General features: G+C 46.5%; 2 protein-coding genes and 2 long non-coding RNA genes across 5 annotated transcripts in view; 1 reads left to right on the forward strand and 3 right to left on the reverse strand.

The window, feature by feature from the left end:
* Nucleotides 1-13,678, forward strand: part of LOC127603563 (uncharacterized) — a 42,035-nt gene extending 28,357 nt beyond the window's left edge. The window contains exon 11 of the long non-coding RNA XR_007963096.1: nucleotides 13,403-13,678. This is a non-coding gene — a long non-coding RNA (uncharacterized LOC127603563). The remainder of the gene's footprint in view (nucleotides 1-13,402) is intronic.
* LOC127603564 (uncharacterized) lies at nucleotides 4,728-10,772 on the reverse strand. Its single transcript, XR_007963099.1, has 2 exons — nucleotides 9,809-10,772; nucleotides 4,728-6,608 (listed from the first exon to the last, which is right to left on the reverse strand). It is a non-coding gene; the product is annotated as an uncharacterized LOC127603564 (long non-coding RNA).
* A 5,748-nt stretch (nucleotides 13,679-19,426) lies between the features above and the next one.
* Nucleotides 19,427-23,433, reverse strand: snx10a (sorting nexin 10a). 2 transcript variants are annotated; one of them, XM_052072177.1, is made up of 8 exons: nucleotides 22,636-23,433; nucleotides 22,410-22,516; nucleotides 20,818-20,859; nucleotides 20,637-20,723; nucleotides 20,453-20,553; nucleotides 20,278-20,376; nucleotides 19,999-20,196; nucleotides 19,427-19,920 (listed from the first exon to the last, which is right to left on the reverse strand). In XM_052072177.1, exons 3-8 carry the CDS (start codon nucleotides 20,848-20,850, stop codon nucleotides 19,746-19,748), a joined length of 693 nt encoding a protein of 230 aa, XP_051928137.1. In that variant the 5' UTR covers nucleotides 20,851-20,859; nucleotides 22,410-22,516; nucleotides 22,636-23,433; the 3' UTR covers nucleotides 19,427-19,745. The 2 variants fall into 2 exon arrangements, with proteins under 2 accessions (XP_051928137.1, XP_051928136.1); XM_052072176.1 differs by having other exon boundaries at nucleotides 22,410-23,433.
* A 393-nt stretch (nucleotides 23,434-23,826) lies between these two features.
* cbx3a (chromobox homolog 3a (HP1 gamma homolog, Drosophila)) lies at nucleotides 23,827-26,510 on the reverse strand. Its single transcript, XM_052072179.1, has 5 exons — nucleotides 26,349-26,510; nucleotides 25,595-25,757; nucleotides 25,224-25,380; nucleotides 24,578-24,672; nucleotides 23,827-24,383 (listed from the first exon to the last, which is right to left on the reverse strand). Exons 2-5 carry the CDS (start codon nucleotides 25,747-25,749, stop codon nucleotides 24,257-24,259), a joined length of 534 nt encoding a protein of 177 aa, XP_051928139.1. The 5' UTR covers nucleotides 25,750-25,757; nucleotides 26,349-26,510; the 3' UTR covers nucleotides 23,827-24,256.
* Between the last annotated feature and the right edge of the window lie 161 nt (nucleotides 26,511-26,671).

Genomic DNA, 26,671 nt, shown 5'->3' on the forward strand with positions numbered 1-26,671 from the left:
TGCCTCAAAACGCTTTACTATACATGGTGGTTTTTTTCGGCTCAAAACACCTTACTATATACATGGTCGTTTTTTTCGGCTCAAAACACCTTACTATACATGGTTGTTTTTTTTTCAGCTAAAAACGCCTTGCTATACATGGTCATTTTTTTCGGCTCAAAACGCCTTACTATACACATGGTCCTTTTTTTTTGCTAAAAACGCCTTACTATACATGGTTGTTTTTTTTCGGCTAAAAACGCCTTACTATACACATGGTCCTTTTTTTTGCTAAAAACGCCTTACTATACATGGTTGGTTTTTTTCGGCTAAAAACGCCTTACATACATGGTCGTTTTTTTCGGCTAAAAACGCCTTACTATACATGGTCCTTTTTTTCGGCTCGAAACGCCTTACTATACATGGTCGTTTTTTTTTGCCTCAAAACGCTTTACTATACATGGTGTTTTTTTTCGGCTCAAAACACCTTACTATATACATGGTCGTTTTTTTCGGCTCAAAACACCTTACTATACATGGTTGGTTTTTTTTCAGCTAAAAACGCCTTGCTATACATGGTCATTTTTTTCGGCTCAAAACGCCTTACTATACATGGTCATTTTTTTCGGCTCAACACGCCTTACTATACATGGTTGTTTTTTTTTTCTGCTAAAAACGCCTTGCTATACATGGTCATTTTTTTCGGCTCAAAACACCTTACTATACATGGTCGTTTTTTTCGGCTCAAAACGCCTTACTATACATGGTCTTTTTTTTGTGCTAAAAACGCCTTACTATACATGGTCATTTTTTTTGCTAAAAACGCCTTACTATACATGGTCATTTTTTTCGGCTCAAAACGCCTTACTATACATGGTTGTTTTTTTCGGCTCAAATGCCTTACTATACATGGTCGTTTTTTTCGGCAAAAAACGCCTTCCTATAAATTGTGTTTTTTTCGGCTAAAAACGCCTTACTATACATGGTCATTTTTTGGGGGCTAAAAACGCCTTACTATACATGGTCATTTTTTTCGGCTCAAAACGCCTTACTATACATGGTCTTTTTTTTCGGCTAAAAACGCCTTACTATACATGGTCATTTTTTTTTGCTAAAAACGCCTTGCTATACATGGTCATTTTTTTCGGAAAAAAACGCCTTACTATACATGGTCATTTTTTTCGGCTCAAAACGCCTTACTATACATTCATTCATTCATTCATCTTCCGTACCGCTTGATCTTCACTAGGGTCGCGGGGGGTGCTGGAGCCCATCCCAGCCGTCTCCGGGCAGTAGGCGGGGGACACCCTGAATCGGTTGCCAGCCAATCGCAGGGCACACAGAAACGAACAACCATTCACACTCGCACTCACACTCACACCTAGGGACAATTTAGAGTGTTCAATCAGCCTGCCATGCATATTTTTGGAATGTGGGAGGAAACAGGAGCACCCGGAGAAAACGCACGCAGGCCCGGGGAGAACATGCAAACTCCACACAGGGACGCCGGAGCTGGAATCGAACCCGGTACCTCTGCACTGTGAAGCCGACGTGCTAACCACTCGGCTACCGGGCCGCCCCTCCTTACTATACATGGTCGTTTTTTTTCCGGCTCAAAACGCCTTGCTATACATGGTCATTTTTTTCGGCAAAAAACGCCTTACTATACATGGTCATTTTTTTCGGCAAAAAAACCCTTACTATACATGGTTGTTTTTTTCGGCTCAAAACGCCTTACTATACATGTTCGGTTTTTTTCGGCTAAAAACGCCCTACAATACATGGTCGTTTTTTTCGGCAAAAAACGCCTTACTATATATGGTCGTTTTTTTCGTCTAAAAACGCCTTCCTACACGGTCGTTTTTTTCGGCAAAAAACGCCTTACTAGACATGGTCCTTTTTTTGGTAAAAACGCCTTACTATACATGGTCGTTTTTTTCGGCAAAAAACGCCTTACTATACATGGCCGTTTTTTTCGGCTAAAAACGCTTTACTACACATGGTCGTTTTTTCGGCTAAAACGCCTTGCTATACATGGTCATTTTTTTCGGCAAAAAACGCCTTACTATACATGGTCATTTTTTTCGGCAAAAAACGCCTTACTATACATGGTCCTTTTTTCGGCAAAAAACACCTTACTAGACATGGTCTTTTTTTGGTAAAAACGCCTTACTATACATGGTCGTTTTTTTCGGCTAAAAACGCCTTACTATACACGGTCGTTTTCTTCGGTTAAAAACGCCTTACTATGCATGGACGTTTTTTTCGGCTCAAATGCCTTACTATACATGGTCGTTTTTTCGGCTAAAAACGCCTTACTATACCTGGTCGTTTTTTTTCGGCTCAAAAAGACTTACTATACATGGTCGTTTATTTCGGCTAAAAACGCCTTACTATGCATGGTCTTTTTTTTTGGCTCAAAATGCCTTACTATACATGGTCATTTTCTTCGGCTCAAAACGCCTTACTATACACATGGTCCTTTTTTTCGGCAAAAAACGCCTTACTATATATGGTCGTTTTTTTCGTCTAAAAACGCCTTCCTACACATGGTCGTTTTTTTCGTCAAAAAACGCCTTACTATACATGGTCATTTTTTTCGGCAAAAAACGCCTTACTAGACATGGTCCTTTTTTTTGGTAAAAATGCCTTACTATACATGGTCCTTTTCGGCTCAAAAAGACTTACTATACATGGTCGTTTATTTCGGCTAAAAACGCCCTACAATACATGGTCGTTTTTTTCGGCAAAAAACGCCTTTATATATGGTCGTTTTTTTCGTCTAAAAACGCCTTCCTACACGGTCGTTTTTTTCGGCAAAAAACGCCTTACTAGACATGGTCCTTTTTTTGGTAAAAACGCCTTACTATACATGGTCGTTTTTTTCGGCAAAAAACGCCTTACTATACATGGCCGTTTTTTTCGGCTAAAAATGCCTTGCTATACATGGTCATTTTTTTCGGCAAAAAACGCCTTACTATACATGGTCATTTTTTTCGGCAAAAAACGCCTTTCTATACATGGTCGTTTTTTTCGGCAAAAAACGCCTTACTATACATGGTCGTTTTTTTCGGCAAAAAACGCCTTACTATATATGGTCGTTTTTTTCGTCTAAAAACGCCTTCCTACACATGGTCGTTTTTTTCGTCAAAAAACGCCTTACTATACATGGTCCTTTTTTCGGCAAAAAACACCTTACTAGACATGGTCTTTTTTTGGTAAAAACGCCTTACTATACATGGTCGTTTTTTTCGTCTAAAAACGCCTTACTATACACGGTCGTTTTCTTCGGTTAAAAACGCCTTACTATGCATGGACGTTTTTTTCGGCTCAAATGCCTTACTATACATGGTCGTTTTTTTCGGCTCAAAAAGACTTACTATACATGGTCGTTTATTTCGGCTAAAAACGCCTTACTATGCATGGTCTTTTTTTTTGGCTCAAAATGCCTTACTATACATGGTCATTTTTTTCGGCTCAAAACGCCTTACTATACACATGGTCCTTTTTTTCGGCAAAAAACGCCTTACTATATATGGTCGTTTTTTTCGTCTAAAAACGCCTTCCTACACATGGTCGTTTTTTTCGTCAAAAAACGCCTTACTATACATGGTCATTTTTTTCGGCAAAAAACGCCTTACTAGACATGGTCCTTTTTTTTGGTAAAAATGCCTTACTATACATGGTCCTTTTTTTCGGCTCAAAAAGACTTACTATACATGGTCGTTTTTTTTCGGAAAAAAATCCTCACTATACATAGTTTTTTCCGTCCTTAATTTTCAGGGAAAGCTTCTAAAATCAATAAAAAAATTCTTTAAAATTAACCTGTGGTGTTCAATTAATTTTCCGCACCCTTCCAATCAATAGTTTTGCCGTAAAATGCACCTGGCGCCCTTCCCCTCAAACCCCGCTGTCGTGCTACATTCCTTTCTGGTTGCGGCTCTGCTTTTCCCGCCGTCTGCGATCAGTTCCGATGATGATCACGTGATCGCTTTGGTTCATTTCGGGTCAATTTGACAAGTCAAAAAAAGGGTTAACTGATTGCCCCCCAAAAATAAAGATGTGCTCTTCTTTGGCAGCAATGATTTGAACACCAGCTCAGTGATATACGGCTTTCTGTTCTTTAAATCCACTTGTGAATCCCCCTGCTGAATGAAGAAAAAAATCCTTCAAAAATGGCTAAATTAGCCCTCAAATGTCCTTAAAAGGTCCATAAATAAAAAATAAGTGGAAGAGTGGGAACCCTAAATGGGACGGCGTCCTTTAAAATGGAGCATCAATATGTAAATAATAGTGCAGATTTCCATATTTGACATGTGAGTGCTGCTGTATAGATAGATAGGCGCACACTGGAGAGAAGGAAGAGGGCGGGGGACGAATGGAACAGGTTGGTGGTGATTAATTGACGAAATAGAGAGTTGATTGGAGTAATTAAACAAAACAAGGTAAAGCAAACGACTGGGCTGCCATCTGGGCCCGCCAGCGAAATGCACGTTCATTTTGCTGGCGTCAAAGCACACAATTTATTCATGCATATGATGATAGCAGGGAAGCGGCTGGGCTCGGCGACGTGTGGGACTTTAAATGGAGGATTTGCATTTTTAAAAATTTTGGGACACAAAGTAAGTAAATGATTGCTTCGGAAGCAATATGAAGACTGTGTTGATGGAACGCATCCGATTTGAACACATTCTTCAGCCCCACGTTGGCTCCAATCCAACGACTGACGGATTTGACTCTTTGAGACCGTGGTTCCGTCTGAACGCAACTTGACTCCCTTCACAACAAGCAGCAGTTTGGCAGATTGTAAACGACTCCGAAAGGGACTTCAAGGTGTTTTATTGCCACTCCCCGTTGGAGCTTGCAGTCAAAGTAAACATAAAACAAGGGAAATGACATGTCATTAAAAGCAAAACGCAGAACTTTGCCTTGTCTGCCAGGTGACAAATGATGGGACATGCTGTCAACGTTAGGAAATGTAATTTATTGGCATTAAAATGTCTAAAATTGAGCTTTCCAAAAATTCCCACAATAAATTGGATTTTATGATTTTCAAATCAAAAGAGCCTTCAATCTCAAACAAAATAATTAAAACAAAACTGGTTAGTGACTCGCGGGGACTGCGCAATCATGATAACGGAACTGGGAAGTTGTTTTTAAATTCTATTTCAAATGGTGTTCAAATGTCTTGAATGGAATTTACCTTAAAATGTAGAAACCTTGACTACTGAAGGCGTAGATTATTTATCCTCTGTGAAGAACGGCATACGCCTTCATGGCCCTGTATAAGATATTGAAAGATTAGAACTCCACCCGAGCCGCTCAGCATGACAACTGTAAACATTATCGACAGTATCAATCAAAGAAATGAACATGAACACTTTTGCGGCAAAGAAATTGCGGTGAAGCTCTCTGATTGGGTTTCATTAGATAGTGCGGGTGGACCTAATATTGGGGCGGTTGAATGAATCCATTTCATATTATTTGACAGGCCATCAAAATTGGTTCAACGAGCAAAACTGGAAAAGACCACAATCGTAATATTGGATGTGCATTGCACGTTCAGGCTTTGTTTCGAATGCAACAGCAGGGCCAGCCTGCAAAACAATTCCACTAAATGTGTCCGTTTGTCTCTAACATATATTTGCATATGCATCCATGACACGGCATCACAGTGTGATCATCTCGGCCCGGCGGAGTGATGCCACGATGGAGATTACATGTGCAGAGAGGCGGAACGGAAACACAGATGGAACTCAATAATTAACATTCGACAAGCTCACACCGATATACACACACACATATATACATATACACACACATGCATGTCGATGCGCGCACGCATACGCACCCTTGGCCGTGTGTTATTTTTGAAGTCATTCAACCGTTGGGTAAATCCGGTCTCTTCATTTTTTATTTTTTCCAGGGCCCTTCAGAGAGAAGTGCGAGGGTTGTGGCGTGCGCGCATATGAAATTGCTCACATTAAATGCCGCAATGTTTTTCCAATGGGCTGGAACATATTAAGCTGAAAATGAATAGCGGGTCTCCTCGACACCATGTTGCGCCGTGGCTTAGCCTTCACTTCCCCTTCTCCCTGTGCTCCATCATAGCGACAGCTGTCACTTTTAGAGCGCCCGTTGCCTTGTGTGTGCACTCGCTGTGTATGTGTGTATTTATATGTGTGCCAGTACATGTGCAGTGGCCTTCTTCTGCAGGTCATATGTGCAGACAAAAAGGCTCACATCTTGCCTGACTCTGGCTGGAAGGGGAGCCCGTGCACATCTGCTCGTTGTCCGGAGCGGGAAGCCGTTGCAATAATGTGCACCAACACCCTTCTCGTAAATATGGCGTCTTTTATGTTGCCCAGCAGGTACATGGCGCAGGCATTAAAGCGTGAGGTGTTTGGATGCATTGGGATGTATATGTGCGTGTAGCCGCATATGCATATTTATGCGTTTGTGTGTCACACTGGAGGTGGGAGTGTGTGTGTGTGTGTGGGGGGGGGGTATACTCATTGGTATGCTGAGTGAATCCTGTTCCCCTGTGGTGCTGGGTGGGATAGGAAGCATCTGTCACCTCTGCAGAGATCCAGCATGCAGCTGACTTAACCATTCAAGTGCCGCATCACCTGAGAGAGAGGGAGAGAGAGAGAGAGAGAGAGAGAGAGAGAGAGAGAGACATTTCTATTGGTGGAACCATCCAGATGGGTGGGGCTTGTGACAAGGGTGAAAGGGAGGGGCCAAGTGCATACATGCATGAGCTATCTTGGCGGGAGGTGTGGCCTCGTTGCCGTAGAAACTCAATACCTTGCTCAGCTATTGGTTGGATGGGGAGAAATTGCTGACAGATAGCTTTGCCTCACCATTCTCTCTCCCTTTGGACTCACCCTGTGGCGCTTGCGCATGCACGCACGCACACGCGCGCACACACACACCCTGCAGGAGTGTGTTTAACACAGGGTTGGTTACCTATAGCTATACAACCCAATCCATCTATTTATATTGCGCTTTCTCACAACAGCTGCACAATTACCTCATTTCTACAACTCATCCCCAAATTCCACGTTACTTCCGTCACGTGTGTGTCAAAGGTGAGCAGAGTTGAACACCGGGGGGCGATTTTTATTGTTATCCCCCCCCCCCCCCTTTGCTGGCTCCTAACGCAGCTGTCCGGCATAATCAGTGGTAACATACAGAAGAGAGTAGTAATATCTATATGTATGTATGTCCTCCGGGTGTCATTGAGGTGCGGTATAAATCAGCTGGTTGTGCGAAGGTCTGGCTGCGGTGAATTAGCCCGCTTTTAATTGCGTCTGTAATAAATGACTCTAATTAGTCAAGGCTCTTCCTCAGCCTCTGCCGCCCTGACATAATCATCTTCTGAAAGCAAACCACATCTCATCGCCATACTTCATCTCTCTGTGGCCTGGAGGGACAGGAGGGATTCTCTCTCTCCTCCAAGGATCCCCCGATCCCCCCCCCCCTTTTTGGAAAAACCCAACCAGACAAAAGGATCCTCCTTTTTATCCATTATTTGTCTCTTGCCTAAGTTTTGGGCATCTCATTTGGAAAATTAGGTGGTTTGACAGATGTGTACTTTATTACAGTGGTGCTCGTGAGTGATGAGTTTTCGGGGGGGCATCCATTAAAAAAAATAAATTAAAGTCTGATTGTGAGCAAAAAAATTGGTGACGAGCATAAAACGGTGGCAGCAAACGCGAACATCCATTAGCGCACTTAGCAAAAGCTTAGCGATGAAGCCTTAAAGCGACCTGACGTGTTACATAATGTACCGCCATGTTCTGCGAGAAACATCCTTACGGTGTCAAGTCTGAAATTTAAAGTCCGTTTTATTTCCAAGAGGAGAGCCACGTGCGCTCCGTTTGGCTTCCACTTGCATGTTACGCTCCAACAAAGCGTCCATCAAATTGTCAAAGCGTGCCAAAGAAGCTGCTTCACTCCAACATTACATTCGGCCAAACAAATACTGAAAAAAAACTCTTGGTGGGGGGTGGGTTCTAATCTCAGATACACAGATACAAGTTTCCCGCAAAGGTCGAGAACAGAACAAGACAAGCTCCTCAATAATGCAGCGAAGGGCCAAATAGGCGCGAGTGACAAAAGGGTGGTCCAGTGGGTTCTGACACGGCTGATGGGCCGCGCCCGATAGGGCGGGACAAAACTGAAAAATGTTGCTGCGGGGGGGAATCCATGCGCTGATTAGGCCAGCGTTCGATCCCTCCCAGCACCGATTCATCAGTGTCCACCGGCAGCCGTTTGACGGCCTTCTCGGGTGTCAGCGTGGTCACATCGCTGCCGGGACCTCGCCAATCTCTGTCAGGTGGAATAAGCGCCCTGGGGGTGGAGGTGGTGGGGGAAACAGACCCCGGTCTTGAACAAAAGCTGATACAGTTGGCACGAGTGCACAACTTCAACTGAAACTGACCCCCTTTTGCAGGCCGGTCCATTTGAAGTCACGATTCAACGACCCCCCTGGCTCCCCCCCAGCGCCGCCTATGTCACCAATCAGGAGCACTTTGCCAAAGCACAGGTAACCGTGACGACTCTAATCCCTCGGCAATCGGCCGCTCATTCATCACTGCTGAGGGAAGGAAAGAAAGGGAGGGGGAAGGAGGGGTTGAGAGTCACCGACAGGGCCAACAGTGCAGACAAATGGCCCCCAAAATTCAGTATTAATCAGCTACTGATTTGCTGCCCCTTTCAAGCCAATACCACTTAAGGAAAGGAGATAGGGAGGAGGAGAGATGCAGTGGAGCGATGGGGGAGGGGGGGGGGGTTTAAGCGCGGTATGGGGAAACAAGCCGAGATAAAGACGGAAAACAAATGAAGGAACGAGGGCCAAGAAAAATCAACAGCGAGTCACTTATTGGAATCTGCTGTTGCGCCGTTTGCCACAACGTGAAAGGCTGCTTGAGGGTGGTCCTCGCAACGCCACATAAACACGCACACGCGCACACACACACACGCATTGGTATTGCAAGCCGTCCAACACCCAACTTTTGTTGATTTGTCACTGGAGTTGATCTATAGCTGTGATGGAAACAGATTCAGCTCAGATGGATTAAACGTCTCAGTGGCTCTGACGTTATTTTCCCATTAAGAGAAGGCTAATCATAGACACACACATATACACTGAAATACACACACACGCACACACACACACGTATATGTTATGTATACACGCATCGCCTCAAATGTACTGCTTATCAGAGTTTTATCCACATGGTGATGCCTGCTAAAGAAGTTGCTCAGTCGCAACAGTGGGACTATTGATTTGGGGCCACTTTCCTCACCAAAACACATGCCGGGCTGCTTTTTGGAATGAAAATTTGCATTTAGTACTACAAAAAAAAAACTTTTTTTAATAAACAAATACAATAATTCTATGACTGGAAATCAGTCCAGTAATTTATTTGAAATGTTCAAAATAGTTTTATGCCATCATATTGTCATTATGTCCTGATACTAGAACATGACAACTAGGATCAGTGCAAAATGCAGCGCTCTCTGCTCTCAAATTGTAAACTTAAATTTTGAAGAAACCACCGGGCCCAAGGAAAAACAACCAATCCAAAACGGCAATCATTTGCAGTGCACTCGTGCACCCTCTCCCCCTCCCCCCCCCCCACCCCCCAGAGCATCGCTCCAACCCGTTACCTTGTGCTTGGGCGTACATATTGTACTAAACCGACTCTCAAATGAGTCAACTGCGGTCGAGGCGCAAGGCAGCTGCCAACGTGAGGAGTGAAAGAGAAGGTGAACGATAGCGCTGCAGGGAGGTCGCGTGCAACCATCTGCCATTGATTACCTGCTGTTCGCTCATCTTCCTTCTCTTCCAACACGCCGGGGGGGGACGTCTCTCGCCGCGTGCGCTGCAAAAGCAAGCAAGAAAGTTTGCAGTTGATTTGTGACTTGACGCGTTATTTTTACACTCCTCGCCCGACTCCGCCGGGGTTTGGACACACGTTCCGCCTACTCTCTCGTCCTCTTGTCACCAAACAAACGAGCGCGCACAAACACGCCGAGCGGCCGTCGGAGGGCCTCGCTAATGGATTCTGAAGATTCCAATTTCCCCTCTGCCACCCAAGACAGAAAACCCTCTGAGCTCAATTACCCCCCGTCTCACAGCAGACGAGACCGCGGGCGCGCACACACACTTGGACGCATCCTTTTTTGGTAATCACACACACACACACACACACACACCTTAAGCTGCTGTGACATGCAGAGGATCACACAATCAGAGTCACGCTAGCAAAGTGAGAGCAGTATTAGTGCCAGGTAGATTTTATGTGATAGGGGGAAGGAGTAAAAAAAAGGGAGGTGGGGAGGTGGGGTGATGAGATGGAAGATAGGAGGAAGTCAAGCGTGGAGGAAGGAATACGGGGACATGCGCCACTACAGGGCTGAAGAAAAAGATGTTGAGGGCAAGGAAGAGGACGTGCACGCCTCTGGCTCCTCGAAAATCCACTCTTCCAGAAACCTTATTAAATTCTACAATTAGCTGAATGTCTCGGGCTATAAATAGGTTCACTCCGCCCCCCCCCCCCACCCCCACCCCATTGCGTGATGTCAGTCAGCGTTCAGGCTTGGACTGCTCGGGGGGGAAACAAAACAATTTAAATTACAGCGAGGCTCCCTCTTTGTCTGGCTACCCTTTTAACGGGATAATTACTAGTCTATTCATTCGCGCCGAGCCGGGGCGATACATCACGTCGGCGTGCAGCGGCCTTGCTTTGCTGTGATAAACGTCCTTTAAAGGTGGTGGAGTGGGGGGGGGGGGGGGGGGGGGCTCACGAAGGGGCTCACCATTGATATCAGCCCAGCGTCTGCCACGGGGTTGCGCCAAGAGTCGCTTTTACACATTAAATAGCCTGCTGCCAGAATGTGGCCGACGCAGGGGCGAGGAGAGCATGAGAGAGGAGTGACGCCTTCCCTGTGGGGAGTGGGGGGGGGCTGACAATGAGGAAATGAGCAAGAACGGGAATGAAAAGGAAGAGCGGGAGCAAAAAAAAGGCATCTATTATTCAGCGTGGCCCGATGCCTGCGTCCGCGCGCCATTAAAAATAGGAAATCCATAGCGGAGACAAATGGCTTCTAAATGAAGCGCTACAGGAGGAGAGCGGAGATAGGGACCCCTGTCACATGCGTTTTAATTGTCTCCCAGGGCGATAAAGGGAGGGGGGGGGGGTTATCAAATTCATCATGCTGCCGAGGCCCGCTTGTGGATGAGACGAAGCCGCCGGGCACGTGTTGGGTGGTTCAAAGCTTCCCGCCTTGAGAAAGGGGGGCGCGGGGGGGAGGGGGGGGGGTGAGCACAGACCTCCGTCAAGGGTGAGCCATCAACAAACCCCAAAGGAAACGGCGCACTGTGGCATTAAAAAAAAATATTCAGGGATTAATTTCCAACGGTTAAAATCATTTCAATCCAATTAAAGTGGTTTCGGATCCCAATGGGAATGACCCAACGATATTCTTTGATTGTACTTTTCTGCATCTGCGTTTGCTCGTCTTCCGTATCTTGTTTTTTGTTGCGCATTTATTTGATCCGAGCAAATCATCATCTGTTAAGCGCGAGACAAAAACAACATTATACCTCTGTGCCAACGAGCCCCAATGTCATCCAGAAACAATTAAAAAGCCTTTAATGAGCCACTCGCTAGCGCCGGCTGACGTGTTCTATAGACGTGATAATGAAGATGGACGCTTTAGTTGAAGTCGTGCTCTCTGTCGCCGGGGTAATTATTCACCTGGTGCTCCACGAGGCCACCGTAAACACTTTGTGAGATAAAAAAAAAAAAAATAATAATCAGGAGCCACCTTTTTGAATTATAAGAACGATAGCGACTAGGCTAATCCATCTCGAGGTTCAAAGATGGCGGGACAATTTCACCTCGGGCTGCTTTAGTCGTACGGATAAAATGATATAAATGAACATATGAATAGTTTGGTTGTTCTGGATGATATTGAAGTCGCGATAAAATGTCATCTTCTCAGTGAAGCTTTAGAGCCATAACGTAGCACTGCATGGTGTAGCATAGCATAGAGCAAAGCTCATAGCGTATAGCATAGCGCAAATCACTCGACTGAGCCGAACGGAAGGCGGTTGCAACTGACTAATGCATCCTTCAATCGAGGTCGTTCTCATCAACTGGCGGCAGCCTTAGTCAAACTTTGATGACAGCGCTACGAGGCGACAGTCAGAACTGCGCGACACGACACCGTTCCAACGGAATAGCCTAGCATAGCCTAGCGTAGCATCCTCCTGTCTTTCATGCATCGGCGAGCACCGCCTTCCCCAAAATAGAGCCTTCTGATGTTCTGTCTCCCGGTTGCACAACGAGGCAGACAAGATGCCGGTAAGGTCATCAAAATAGTTAGAGCCCCCCCCCCCCCGTCGTATAAGATGTCAGTCATTTCCAAGACATAAAAATCACAGTTTGAGCTTTACAGTCGAGAGGAAAAAAAAAAGGGCATCAATCAAAAAGGTTGTACTTGAGATGACAAAATTTAGAGGGAGGCGTGCGTATGGCGGCGATTGGAAAGACTTGAATGTGACCTACTTGAAACGGAGATTGGATTCAGAATTTCCGAACAAGTCGTCAGAAGGCGCGGCACAGCGGGCAACTGGCGAGCATGTTGGCCTCACAGTGCAGAGGTGCGGGGTTCGATTCCGGCTCCGGCCTTCCCGTTCCTGCGCGGGTTTTCTTCGGGTACTCCGGTTTCCTCCTAAATTGGATGTAATGGATGCAAAATTTTTTTTAAAAAATGGGAGTCAAATGTTGCACTGCATTGTTCAAAGAGAGTCACATGACCGTCTCTGTCTCAAGACTGTGCAAGCTGTAATACATTAACACACAAATAAAAGTAGCAAGCGAAAGGTGGCGCATTGGAACGCTAATGTTTTTTTTTAAATTAATATCAGTTGCAGGCCATGTCATTAGATGCCAGTCGATACCGAGCGCTGCCTTTGTAAAGCCAAAACACCCCGTTCGAGTTGTCATGACCCGTGTTCACCCCACGTTGGGGCCGGTCCGTCCATGCGTGCGTGCGTGTGTGTTTCTCGTCTCCGTTTTCACGTTTGCAAAAAAAAAAAAAAGTACACCATGTGATAAAGATTGGGCGGTAACAAACGACCCCATTACGTTAATGACGGGAGAAATTAAGGCATAATTAGCAAACTGGCGCTTTTTATGATTGTTACGATTAACCCCGGCCGTTGTTACAGGTGACCTTCGCTGTGGAGAAGCCCGCATCCAATGACCCACTGCTCCCTCTGAATCAAACGGAGAGAGACGGAAATGCCGGTGAAATCATCACAGATTGCAGTCAGAATAACTCCCGGTGTGTGTGTGTGTGTGTGTGTGTGTGTGTGTGTGTGTGTGTGTGTGTGCATCTTAAGTGATGGATGAATGACAGTGGGCATGGCAGCTCATCTTCTCCTAGGCGACAGGGTGACAAAGCGAGATGTTACAGCGGAGAGACAGCACAACCACTACCCCGGAAGAAAGGAATATTTCACACACACACCCTTTTAGCCTCACCTCTGTCCACCTCTTCTGTCTACCTGTCTCCACGCCCCCCCCCACCCTCCCAAATCACCATCCCCCTCCATGTTCCCCGAAAGTGAGCCGTCTCCTTGTCTTCCCCACAGCATGAGCTGCCCCCCCCCTTCACAGCCCCCACACTTCATAATGCCACCCATTTCCAATCAATGGCGGCGGCCGGCATGAATATTTCACACACCTGGGGAGGGGGAGGAGGCGTGTCCCGTTGACTGTCGAGAAGCGGGGGGTGGGGGGGGGGGGATTTAGGCCGTCGGGGCGCCTGTATGGTGAGGAGATGGGAGCCCCTCTTCCCGAGTCAGACATAGCCGATAAGTCATTAGAGGGGGGAGGGATGGGGGGGTTCAGATGTGGCAGAAAGGAGCAAAAGGACATTTTTCTTTAATTTCTTCAACCGTCACCCCCACCCGCTTCTTATTCTTCCTGTCTACTCTCTTTCTTCTGACCCTCTCCTCTTCACATCTCCTATTTTATTAGCCACCCCCCCACTCACTCACATACCATCTTCTTCCCTACACCCCCGCACCCCCTCCCTCCTCCTCCTCCTCTCCTTCCATCTGTCTCGCTCGCTGCAGTGCCCATGCTGCCAGGCAGTATAAATCACATCTCTGGGCTTGGCTGCAATGGGCCTGAAAATAAAAAGGTATAAAAGTGTCAGGATGAGCTACTGGCTCGGAGTGGGGAGGGGGCGGGGAAGAATTCCTTTATGATAGGTCTAAATCCTCTCTTACACACACACACACACACACACACACACACACGCACACACACGCGATGATTACTTGTGTGGCGCATCCACATGCACAATATGTGCCCCCCCCCCCCCACCCCCCAAGCAACTCGCCGGGCTTTCCGTCCACATCTTACTTGGAACACAAACACTATGCCACACAACACATTCTTTGTCCGGAGCCAGTGAATAAAAGACATCATCATGTCGTCACCGCTTTTGAAGGGGGGGCCAGGTCAACTTAAAAAAAAAAAGTGATCTCATCTGCCCTTTTTGACAGTCATTTGACAAAAATTGCACCGCAACGACTCGGCTCACCTCGTGTGGACTTGTCGTTGGCACAAAGCGACGATTGACGACATGGTCAGCTGGATTATTTACAGTATGGAGGGGGGGGGGGTTCAGTTTTATGTCACCAGCAACATCCCATTAAAATTCTGAATCTTTTTTTTTTTGCAAAGCGGGTCCTGCCCAAGTCAACGGCACGCACATTCAACATCGAGCACCCACACGCGCTGCGGTTATGCTAATCACAACAATGCATCATCGCCGGCGGCGTTGGGCAAGAAAACAAGAGGATTCACGACTTACGAAAGCGCCTAATTATCGCTTTAAAGTGCTACATCATCCAATTTAAGGCCATGGCGTAAATTATACAACGACGCAAATGCTTTAATTGCGCTTTTGTCCAAGACATTTCTTATCCAGGGAACGACAAAAAAACGTCCATTGGAGTGCCGATGAGTCCCGGTGTCGACTTTTGAAAACATGAGGCGAGTCGCATAGAATGACCTTATTAAAATAATGCCCCCCCCCCAAACAAAAATCTGTTACAAGTACCGCAAGGAAGTATATCAAAGCAGCTTCGGTGTGTTCATGATGTATAAATCTTGCCCGTCAGGGAAAATGCTAACTTCTCTTCGCTCCTTAAAACCACCCCCCCCCCACCCCCCTCAGCAGATTATCAAACAAAATGCGTACAGCGATCAATTTATGATCTGGTGTTTTTCTCTAAACCAATAAAAAGAGCTTTAGGGTGGACTGTTATGGATTGCGAGCCTGCTGTTGTTTAGGTAAATGGCGATGGGGAAGAGGGAATTTAGAGGGGGGGGGGGTAAAGCGAAGAGGCCATCACTTGCGCAAACCAACCTCCGGCTCAGCACTCCTTCAAGCCCCCCCCCCCCCCCTCCCCGCATGCACTTTGTCATTTCTATGCGATCACGCCTGGTGCGGTAGGAACACACACTCATCGTAAGTAACGCTAATGAAGAGGACGGGTGTGGGGGGGGGGGGGGGGGGATTGGATCATGTCAACCAAACAGTGGCAATGCTTCGGGGTGATTTGCCGCATGAACGCTATCGATCACAAAAATGCAAAAGAAAAGCAGCTCAGGCTGGGAAATAGACGGCAAGTAGCCCCTCCCCCGTTCGCCCCACACCCTTGGGGGGGGGGGGGGGGTGCGCGTGTGTGTAAGTGGGTGAGTATTTATGTTCACATTAGCGGGCCTCTGGATATGCACGCCAACGCATCCGCACACGCAGATTGGCTCATCCCCACCTGCATTAAGCGCAATAAAGCCCGCTCTGATGAGCAAGCTCCCCGTCGACCTTGGAACTCTGTCAGAAGACAAGGCAATGGGAGGGGAGCCATGCTGTGAAAAGGAGGGGTGTGGGGGGTGGCGGGTGGATAAGAAGTAGGGAGGCATGAGGTGGGAGGAGGGAAGCGTGGAGAAAAAGAGTAAGTGAAGCTGCTCAGTACGGGGCAGGAGGGCATCGGCGGCTCGCGCTCTTCATCTCTGCTCATCTGGAATGCAAATGTGATTTCCATCCGGCGCCGCCATGACGCTCGGAACTGCTCCGCAGAGAAGCAAATTACAAAACGGGCTCCGTTCGCTCCGAGAGAAAGACACGCATGGCTAGAGGAGGGTAATTAATAAGGAGATGGAGTGTGTGTGGGGGGGGGGGGGGGTGTTCGGCAAGCGGCTCTAAAAATCGATCGCGCCCCCCCAGCTGTATTGACACGCACCGCAAATCGACCCGACTCCTAACTTACGGCCGGCTTCTCACGGGCGAGGTCAAAGGTCGCGTGTCGCCTTGAGTGTCTTTTGAAATATCTCCTTATTACTTTTATCCCATTCAATTAGAAGACTTCTGGCCGGCATGACCTCACACGCATGGTTCCTCGTCGCCTTCTGTCGAACCGATAGCGGCGGCGGCGGCGACGACGACGACGACGACAGCGCCGCGGCCGCCGCTGCGAGCTACGGCGGCGGCTTTTATTGCAGTCATTTGGACCGGTAATATGTCATTTCCATTAGGCGAGGTTTTAACACTCACAGATAGATGGCCCCGTGACATTTATCTGAACGCGGGTCGTATTTTAGTCATTAAATGGCTGGCGATGTGCAGGCTGGCGTGCAAAATGAGTGTGTGTGTGTTTAGGGAGCGCCAGGGTGAGGGTGAGCGAGAGCATTGACTTTTAATGATACGCCACGCAATAGCACTTTAGAGGTAATAATCCCAAATACAATGCGCGATGCCACCTTTGACCCCCCCACAGGCCCTTCCCTGTTGAAAAGGGAGTGACGACGGGAGGAAGCGGAGCCGGACGCAAGGTGGAGAGACAAGTGGCTCAGGCGTGGCGAGCCGGCAGAAAGCAGAACCGCGATGAGTGGGCAGCTAATTAACAAAGCCGGTCAGGGACCGAAGCAGAGACTTGATGGGGGGGGGGGGGGGTGTCGACAAGTTCAGAGCGATTGAGAGTGCGGAAGCGGCAGTTGCGGCGCTGAATTGCCTCGATGGATTTTGCCACTGTTGACTTTTGAAAGGGTCGGAGAGTGGAAGCCGTTGCCGGCGTGTCATCACCAAGACTCATAACTAACGCAATCTGTTCCGGGCCACTAATCGCCCTTTGCTTCGTTTGGATTCGGAATCGATTTTCCGATAGAAAACAATGAAAGGAGCTGAATGACTGCGTTTCGGGGTCAAGCTGCTTTTATGGGCAAATTTGAAGTCCCTTCCAGGGACAGCTTATGGTGTTATCAGCTTACGGGGCGACTGTAATTTCACACAACTGGTCCAACAATTTACCGAAAATAACGTTGCCGAAGTGGTCGCGACAGGCCGCTCACTCAAACGCTCTCCTGCTAGATGGTACAAAGGACAACATACAAGGGGCGTGCAGATTTCATCGACCTATATTGGCTATTTTAATTGGCAGATGTTTGTTTTGAACCCTTTCAGGGACAGCGGTTACTGCAGTGGACAGTTTATCATGTCATCAGGTGCATGAAAGGGGTAAAATACATTTACACGATACGATATATGACAAAGAATGACATTCAAACAATACACACACACACACAGCAAAAGTAAAAAAATAAACTAAATTTTTGAAGATTTTTTCCTCTCCAAAGTCCAAATCCTAAAGGTCAAAAGAAAAAGCAGTCAAGCCGTTTTCCTGTCATTCATTTGTTCTTAGCAGTCAAGAATGGGGTGCAAAATTATTATTGTTTTGTGTTTTTGTTATTGTATAGTGTCCTTGGGTGTCTTGAAAGGCGCTTATAAATAAAATGTATTATAAAAACAAAACATTTAATTTTAATGAATCATCTGATTATTCTTGAATCAGAATTTTATTCTGTCAAACACAAGCAAAAAAAAAAAAAAACTTTCGGGCCTTAGCAACTAAGCTACATTTAAAATCAAGTCTCGAAGTTACTTTGTCAATCTAACCATGGATATGTTGCTATTCGGAACAGTCAATTTAAATCCACGACGCGACTTGAATTCCTCACTTCCTAAGCCCGACGCTCGTCTCGTCGACGGGCGGGCGGGCGCAAGATCGCCGGCGGTTACACGGCAAGACGGTTGGAGCTCACCCGTCGGGAGGCGCCGAAGGCGACTAAAAAAAATGAACAATTAAAAAGCGCGGCCCAGGCTGCGCGGAAGCCCGCGCATGGGCGCCGCCTTCACAACTCAGTGGCCACCCTAATTGCTTTGAAATACAATTTGGGGCCGGGCCTTTGTTGGGTGTTTTCAGCTATGATGCGCGCTCCACTGCACGCTGGAAATTGAGTTATAAATTACAGAGCTGAAAGAGATATGTACGCCAAATAATATCGAAATGTTAGAACCCCCCCCCCCCCTGCAGCAAACCCCCTTTTGTTTCCGACCGCGTTTTGTTTTCCACGGCGATAACGTTGATACGGTTGAGATGGCGCCTCCAACCGCAAAAGGGAGCAAACGAACAAGAAAGCAAATCGACGTTTCGCCGAGCGCCGCCATCCCATCATGGCCAAGCGGTAAACGTTATTTTCGGGCTCCCGCGTGAAGTCACCGACAGCTTCATTATGACTTGTGCACATCCAGAGAGAGATGTGCAACGGGGGCCGGCTCGCGTCAGTCCAGCTGTTGATGGGAGGCTCGAGGTGGGATGGGAGGGGGGCAACTGCTGTCTCCTTTAATGAGCCTTTGCTTATGTCATCAGCTTTCAATTTACAGAGCTGTCCACTACCTCTGGCCCCCCTCATTTATTCACACACACACACTTTCAGGCTGTCGCGCGATTCCTCACAAGCGTGTGTGTGTGTCAGAGTCATTAATTTGCCGTCTAGTTTTACCTGGAAAGCCGTCACATGGCGGACATTTTTCTTTTGGGGGAGCGAGGGTGGGGGGCACGCTGGAGCCGCATTGGCAGTTGATGGGGTGCATCTGAACCTGCTGAAGCATACAAGAGGAAAAACTGACGAATATTGCAACGTCGTGTCGAGTGACAGAGAGAAAAAAAAAAAAAGTCAATCAACACCCCTGGAAGTACAACTTCCAAGATCTGTTGTGTAAAAAAGGTCAGCGCAGAGTTACTTACATGATTTTGTTGACGGTGCGGTCAGACATGACCACCGCAAACTGCAAAAAAAAAAAATATATATATATAGTCACTTAGGAAGTCAATCTAAAAATTTTAACAGAGATATTGAATTGATAGAAGGGGGGTGTGGGGGGGGCGGGATTGCAGGCGCTTACCTTCTTGACGCGTCTTCTGATGCCTCTACTCCCTCTACTGGGCTGCCTCGTGCACAGCTCATTGTCAGCAGACTTTGACAAACAATCAGCACAGTACTGGAACACATTTTCTTCAAAAAACAGTTTATTCATCCTTTAAACAGACCATAATAAAAAAAAAAAAGTAGCGTCAAATTTTTCTCTAAAAACTCCGCCCTTCCCAAAACGCGCCCGACCGACCGACCTCGGAGCTAAAACGCTAAACATGGGGATACAATTAAGAATTCTGAAATGTAGATTTACTGTCATTTTCTTTTTAAAACAAAATATTCTTTTAGTACACACAATGAAATTAACGGCATTAAACAAACACGAAGGATTATTATTATTATTTTTTTTTTAAATAGAAACGGGGGGGGGGGGTGGAAGGGAACAGTTTTTGGCGGTTAACGAAAGAATTCACTCTCTTGTCCGTCGCCGTTGAAGCTCGCTCGGCGTTGGACCGAGTCGTTTTGCGGACAACCGCACGATTCCGCATCTCCGTCGGAAGGTTCGAACAAGTGGAGGGAGCTCCCGTGGATGGTGCTGTCCACGCTTCGGCCCAAGCCCGACGAGGAGGTGCTGCCGGGAGACGCATCGGGTCAACGCGGCGGCGGCCTCGTTTTTCTTCCCCCCGACGGACGATTTAAAAGTCATTACCTCTCACAGTCCGAGTCGCACGAGGCCTTGTCGTCCTCCGACGGGGTCACGCGGACGCCGTCGAACCTCTGGATGGCCTCCGCCACCGTGTACCTGGTCTTGCCCAGGGCGCACCTCTGCATCTTTTTCACGCTTAGGTCAGACTGGAGGAACAGATGGAGTCGACTGTCCGACAACAGCAGCGGCGTGTGGAGAACGCTAGAGGAGGAAATCGGATGCCGTCAATACGTCGCCCGGAGGGGGGGTTCGAGGGGCTTCATTCGGTTTAGAGAAACTCACGTCGCTAAAAACTCCTGCAGGCCCTTCATCCTTTGTCGGACCTGCTCGACGTTCCTCAAGCTGAAGAAAGGATTCCACGGGGGCAACTTGGGGATTTCTCTGGGAGGACGACGGGAACGCGCGCGCGCTTCATTATTCCCGCATTTCAATCGAACGGGGCGACGCGAGGACGTACATGATCAGAGCGTTTTGCTCCAGGGAACGTCGCAGCCAAACAAATTCTCTGTAACGTCGCCTGACCGTCGAGGCCTTCTTGCGAAAACACATGCTGTTCGTCTGCGAGAGACCAACGACATGAGAGGGGGGGGGGGGGGGGAAGCCGACAACGAGATGTTGAGCGAGGACGCCACGCAACTCACGTGAAGGCAGATTTCGTAGTCGACGTGCGCGCGCCAGGGGCCTTGTTTGTGGAGCCTCGGGTTGCCAACAAAGACGCTGATAAACTCCTGGAAGGGGAGGTGGGGGGGGACAAAACAAAGGCTTGGAGGGGATGTGACGAGAATCATTGAATAGTAGCACGCTAACATTTTGGGCGCTTACGGTTTTGGCGAGGTGGTCAAACATACTGTCCATGGTAGGAACCTACAAGGCAACAACACAGCGGGGGGTAAGCTGCAGCAACAATGCTTTTCTCAACCATCCGGCGAACGTCATAATCACCTTCTTTGCTGGCCTTAAAAAATAATCAAATATAATCAAAACCCAATTCTAACAGTTGTTGCATGAAAGAGCATCCGACAGTTCCTGGTCAAGAATGACATCACCTGGTTGAAGCAATGTGCTTACATGTAGATCCCCCCCCCCACACCCCCACCACACTCCAACCCGTGTTGAAGATGTCAACAACATCAAGATGGCCGAGCTGCAAAGAATCTCAAGAATCCTTCCGTGAGCATGCGCCTTTGGAATTCAAAGATATGTTTCCAGATATGTTTTCCCAATCTGACTTCAGCTTCGGTCACGCTGCTCGTTTGCATTCAACAATTCCAAAGTGTGACAGGTGTGTTGGTACAGCTAAGGTACTTGCACAACTTAAAGACTCAGGAAGTGCCGCGCCGTTCAGCTGATATAAGCAGAAAAGCGAATAAAAGAGCACAGGAGGTGGATTTTAGCACACAACACCAAAACAGGATTAGAAACAATAAAGCCTCTTTTGCACGCAATCAGCACGAATGCGGGCCAACCAGCAGAATAAATGCATCTATTAAAGTGCAACAGTTCGGAGGAAAAATTCATTCCCTCCAAGATTGTTTTTTTTTTAATACTGTGCGCATTAATTGGCGTCAAAACGTGATACGTTAGCATATATTTCATGTGACGGTTTTTGTTGTTTTCCCGACACTAATGAGCAAAATCATTCGAGACTTGAGCCGGGGTAAGGTCAATCAATGAGTGCAGATAAGGCTGTGGACCAAAATGCATTCTGCTCACCGTCACGTGAGCTCCTAGGCCGGACAAAACAATTGTTGTGCCTCTTTCGGGAATCTTGATTATTTCCCCAATACTTCAACGTTTACCTTCCAACTTGACACAATCGACAAACGGACCACATTGTACTTATGGTTTCCCTCAGAAGGCCGTTACAAGTGGGAAGCCATAGATAAACGGCATCACCTCATAATAGTGTTACTTAAACCCAACAATGATGGTTAACTAGCTTGGAGAACGGCAGTCAATAAAAGCGGTCGGTTCAACTCATTTTAAAAATTAGTTAAGGAACAAAACAAAAATGCCAGCAACGTCCCAGTTATTTAATAGTGAAGACAACTTGCAATTTTGGCACAGATTTGATCAAGAAACATGTCGACGTACGTGATTTGCTACATTGGCCAATTAAACTGTGGTGGGCTACAACCATGTTTCAGTACCTCGTCTACATCGTGTTTAAGGATACTTTTATCAAACAATTGTATACAATTGCATTGTTAGGTTGCATCTTTTTTTTTGGAATAACATTTCAAATAGACTGAATGTGAAATGTGTCTTTTTTTTACTCCTGAGAAAATACTGGGAACACTTGCCATCAAAAGAAAGAAAAGTCGAATTAAATCTGGTTTGAATATGGACATTTTTACAAACCGACACATAAAAGGTTGATAGATTTACTCAAGTGTTTCCATTGTGTGCCTTACCTTTCTCTTGTTGTGCTTGACAGAGCTCCACTGTGCGTGTTCAGCCTCTGGTGAACTAAATCAAACACTCATGGCAACCTCGCCAACTTCCTCGCTCGCGCCTTCTCCTGGCACAAGATATAAAAACAAGAAGGAAAAAAAGATGAGCAACGCTGGATACGAGCTTTAAAAAAGTAGTATGACTACGATAGTGTTGATATTAGTAAAAACAAAAAAAAAGGCTCACCTGTTATTCATGCCGCACACGGCTAGGGGGATTAGTTAATAGTTAAATGATTAACACCTGGTCAGCCCAGGGGGGCGGGGACCGTGGCCTCACAAACATGCACATAAACAATGCGAGTAAAAACATTTAAAGTCATGCGATACGACAAGTTGGAGCAAATTAATGTGAATAAACAGTATTACTATAATGGTTTGATTGAATCAAGTTTACATAACCAAGAGGTAGCAAACCTTACGTTCTAGATTAAAGTATACCAGTGGGGGGTAAAAAATGTGAAAATGCGTACATTTCAGGTAGTGAAACATCACTCTGAGCCTCAAATTAAGTTAAATATTTTGCACGATAGTGATGGGAAAATGGTCCTTCAAAATCCCTGAAGACCCTTAAATAAGCAATATGACTTGAATCAATATGTCATTAACGCTTGCATATTCACACATATACCACATGAATTTTAAAAAAATGTAAAGGACACCAACACTGGGTGGAAGCTCAGCAGTAAAGTCAAGTAATTCACGAACACCAGCTTGTAAAATGTGCAGACAGTCCTAGCTAGGGTCTTTGTGGTGGGTGCAGTCATGGCTTTTCCAGTCATTGGTGCAATTTCTAAAATGTTTACTCAACTGCATGATGGTACTGACGTATGTGCAGTATTGGGATCCTTTCATGCATTTGGATAAACCACATATATTCCAAAGAGTGAAGCTTCATGCTGCTGAAAAAAAAAGTCACTAGAAGTCAACCTTGATTATTGCAGCATAAAACTGAATGATTCAATAAATGACCATCACGGTTCGGTATATCTGCGTTCACATACAGCTTCATGTCCCCAAGAAATGTGCATGGAAGAGATGACAGAGCTGCCTTTAGATTTGTCCAAACCTCGACATGAACTTATCTCATTAAATGATATATCTTGTCACCACATCGTATGAATTATGGGGGACTAACCATAATTAGCGGACCTTAAAAGTTGGGCACAGAGGAATTTGAAACAGGACCATGACCAACCCTGGAAACAGAGCGGGAGAAGCGAGATATTCCCCCACCCTTGTCCTTAATGTTCGATGTTGGCTCAAAGAATGATTAGTGGCAAATGTGTAGTAAGAAGTATCATTTTAGAGACTTTAGAATATGATCAATATTGAAACGGGGTGGCCAATTGTGACAGAATTAAATTTCGAGTGGAAATTTGGTAAAAAAACTTTATTGGGAGTCAAAGCAATATTTACACAAAAAAAACAACAACACTATGGTGACAAAACAACAGAAGGAAAATGACGACAGACAAAACTTGCCCGCGAGATGGCGAAAGCAAACGGCATGCGGACACCATACGTTACGCGCAACCAAAAGCAATTCTGGGAACAAGCGGCAACTGCCGCCAACAACGCATCTTTAAAATGGAACACTTTTGCGGACATATCGATCGTGCGGAACAATTGCCATCTCCGACGGTCCGTTTTGAAGATGGACTAAACAACCCTCACCCCTTCTTCCCAAAAAAATCCTACAACAGCTAAAACTAGAAGGCCGGGCCAACGAAGGAGAGTCAGTCCTGAGGAAAAAAGGGGGGCGTGGGTGGTTAAAGGAGGTGCAAGGCGGCCCCCGCTGGCAGCGACTACTGAGCTTCATCCTCTGGACACGAGTGCCATGTTAGCCTCTCCTCGTAGAAGGCGATGACCACTTGAGGGCACTTGGTGTTGGCCTCGCGGGCCGGGACGAGGTCGGCTTCGTCAGAGTCTTTCCTGCAGTGAAAAATGAATGGAACTACCTCAAGATTTTTTTTTTAAAATCACTAGTAGCATTTCTTTGCCCGGACCGGTTAGAGCAACCGTACCCATCCCTTTATTTATTTTATTCTTGCAGAAACACGTGATGAGAAATTGCTACTGTTAACTTGTTCCATGTCTTTTGGGCGGGTACTTAATAAACGTCTTACCATTTCATCAAGAACATCAACTCCCCGCTGCTGTCCGTCGCACCGATGATTCTTTCTGGATCGAGTTTCCTCGCAAAGCCTCTGGGCTTCTCGGGCTGTAAAATGGGGATAGTATTAGCAGATTGTTTTTGTAAAGTGTCCTTGGGTTTCTTGAAAGGCGCTTATAAATAAAATATATTATTATTATTATCGCGTATGTACGTGGGGTGTGTGGGGGGGGGGGGGGGCAAGCTTTCAAAGATATTTGTGCTTCTTGTTTGTTGACTTCATGCCGCGGCTGTTGCTACGATGTCACAGAGCAGACCGAAGCGTCACGCCTTATGAATCATAGCAATTCCCGCTATGGAGTGGCACCCAAAACGAGGCGTCTTTGGGGAGATGCAATTACCGGGTAGTCGTTTGGGAGTGACAGCACAACATAGACATGCTCCCCAAACACACCTGAGACCTTGTAATAAGCTAATGTGTCACATGACACTAGAGTGGGGGGAAAAAAAGAAAGCTAATTTGGACATAATTTGTACATGGTGATTTCTAAACGAATGAGTGGCTGTGCGACAGTAAATGATTACATTGTAGCAAAGTGTCGTTCGTTTCGTGTTGCGCGGCGAAACAATCGCAAAAGCGTGAATTCGGAACTACTTACGGCATCTTTTTTCTTCGCATCCATCTCGGTTTCGTCCGCGGGCGCCTTTCTCTTCAGAGAAGCCGACTTCTCCTTTATGTTCTTCTGGGCTTCGAGAAAAGCGTTGATGAGCTCCGGACAATCCAAGTTCTCCTCTGGTTCCCAGGTGTTGTCAGCTCTGAATGAGCAAAATTGAAGTTTTTTTTTTAAACAATAAAAATAACAAGCAAGATCAGACCGGTACCCCATAAGACTACTTCACACCGGATTGGATGCAAATGTGCAGGGTCCTCATGCAACGACAGAATTAAATGGACAGACCCCATAACGGGGAAGCCCTTTGAACACAGCATGGAGGGGGGTATCGGGGGATCTGTCCCGAGGCAACTCACTCTGTAAATCCTTTCCACTTGAGGAAGAACTCCACCTTCCCATTCACAATACGCTGGTCCAGAACTTTTTCCACCACAAATTCCTCAGGTTCCTCTTGTGTGCCCTGCCCCCCCTGAGAATCCCTCCTACTCTTGGTATTCTGCTTCTTGCCCATGCTGTCCTCTATTAAAAAGAGATAATAAACAGTAAGATTTCAAGTGTTCATAAAAAGTATTCACACACTTAAAATCAAGCTGACGCACCAGAGTAATTTTGTTGGGTCTAGACCAGCTTAACCTACAGAACCCTGAGATACTGGAAGCCTGCATCACACTAAGCTACGGGACACGTTTTGCGCGACATAGAGCAAGTTTCTGTAAGAACGATGTTCTCCAGGTAACTGTTGGATCGTGGTTAAAGACCCCAAGTCGGCGCAGATTACTGTTTATCGTTGGGGGATGCGGTGGCGCACTCGACCTATGATTTGTCGTAGAAACGGAATAAAGCCGACAATAACTTGGTGCGGATGTTAAAAGGCTCCACGGACGCCCAGTTTGACTTTTGAAGCGGCTGAATTAATCCTCAAGTTCCGTTAACCAACGACTGGAAACGTCCACGCAAGGGATAACTTGGACGGTTAGAACATACACACGCGCGCGCGAGACACACGGAGAGTGAGCCTATTAGCTCAAAGAAAGGAGCGTTTTAAAAAGGAGCGGTGCAGTAATTACGGCGCAGTCGTTGCCTCCGTGAAAACGCACGTTTTCGACTCACCTAAAAACAATTCGGCGATGGACGGTGAACACGCGGTCAGCTTCTTTATTCCAACTCGCACAGGCGCCAAGCAAGCTAGCTTCTGGCCTCCTACGGAAGCCTGGACGGAAAAGGCGCGTTGCTCTTCGTTATTTTCACTTCCGGGAACCAAATGGTAGTGTTTTTTTTCTCCACAAACGTGGGTCCAGTGACGGAATTCGATGAATACCACTTGAACTAATATTAATGTTGTAATTCCCCTTCATGTTTATCCACTATATATTCAACCATCCATCCAGAGCAGTTTGTATTTTATCAGTAAGCTCTAGTGTACAGGTACATGT

This window comes from Hippocampus zosterae, chromosome 7 (assembly GCF_025434085.1).
Source record: "Hippocampus zosterae strain Florida chromosome 7, ASM2543408v3, whole genome shotgun sequence".
In the NCBI taxonomy this organism is placed as follows: Eukaryota; Metazoa; Chordata; class Actinopteri; order Syngnathiformes; family Syngnathidae; genus Hippocampus; species Hippocampus zosterae.

Excerpts from the sequence above, each read along its gene's own strand:
- snx10a (XM_052072177.1), bottom strand. The coding sequence starts at position 20,850 with ATGGACAGTATGTTTGACCACCTCGCCAAAACC. Across the intron at positions 20,724-20,817 it reads TTGACCACCTCGCCAAAACC|GAGTTTATCAGCGTCTTTGT; the intron begins GTAAGCGCCCAA and ends CTCCCCTTCCAG. Across the intron at positions 20,377-20,452 it reads GAGCAAAACGCTCTGATCAT|AGAAATCCCCAAGTTGCCCC; the intron begins GTACGTCCTCGC and ends TCGTCCTCCCAG.
- cbx3a (XM_052072179.1), bottom strand. The coding sequence starts at position 25,749 with ATGGGCAAGAAGCAGAATACCAAGAGTAGGAGGGATTCTCAGGGGGGG. Across the intron at positions 25,381-25,594 it reads AAGTGGAAAGGATTTACAGA|AGCTGACAACACCTGGGAAC; the intron begins GTGAGTTGCCTC and ends TTGCTCATTCAG. Across the intron at positions 24,384-24,577 it reads TTGATGTTCTTGATGAAATG|GAAAGACTCTGACGAAGCCG; the intron begins GTAAGACGTTTA and ends TTTTCACTGCAG.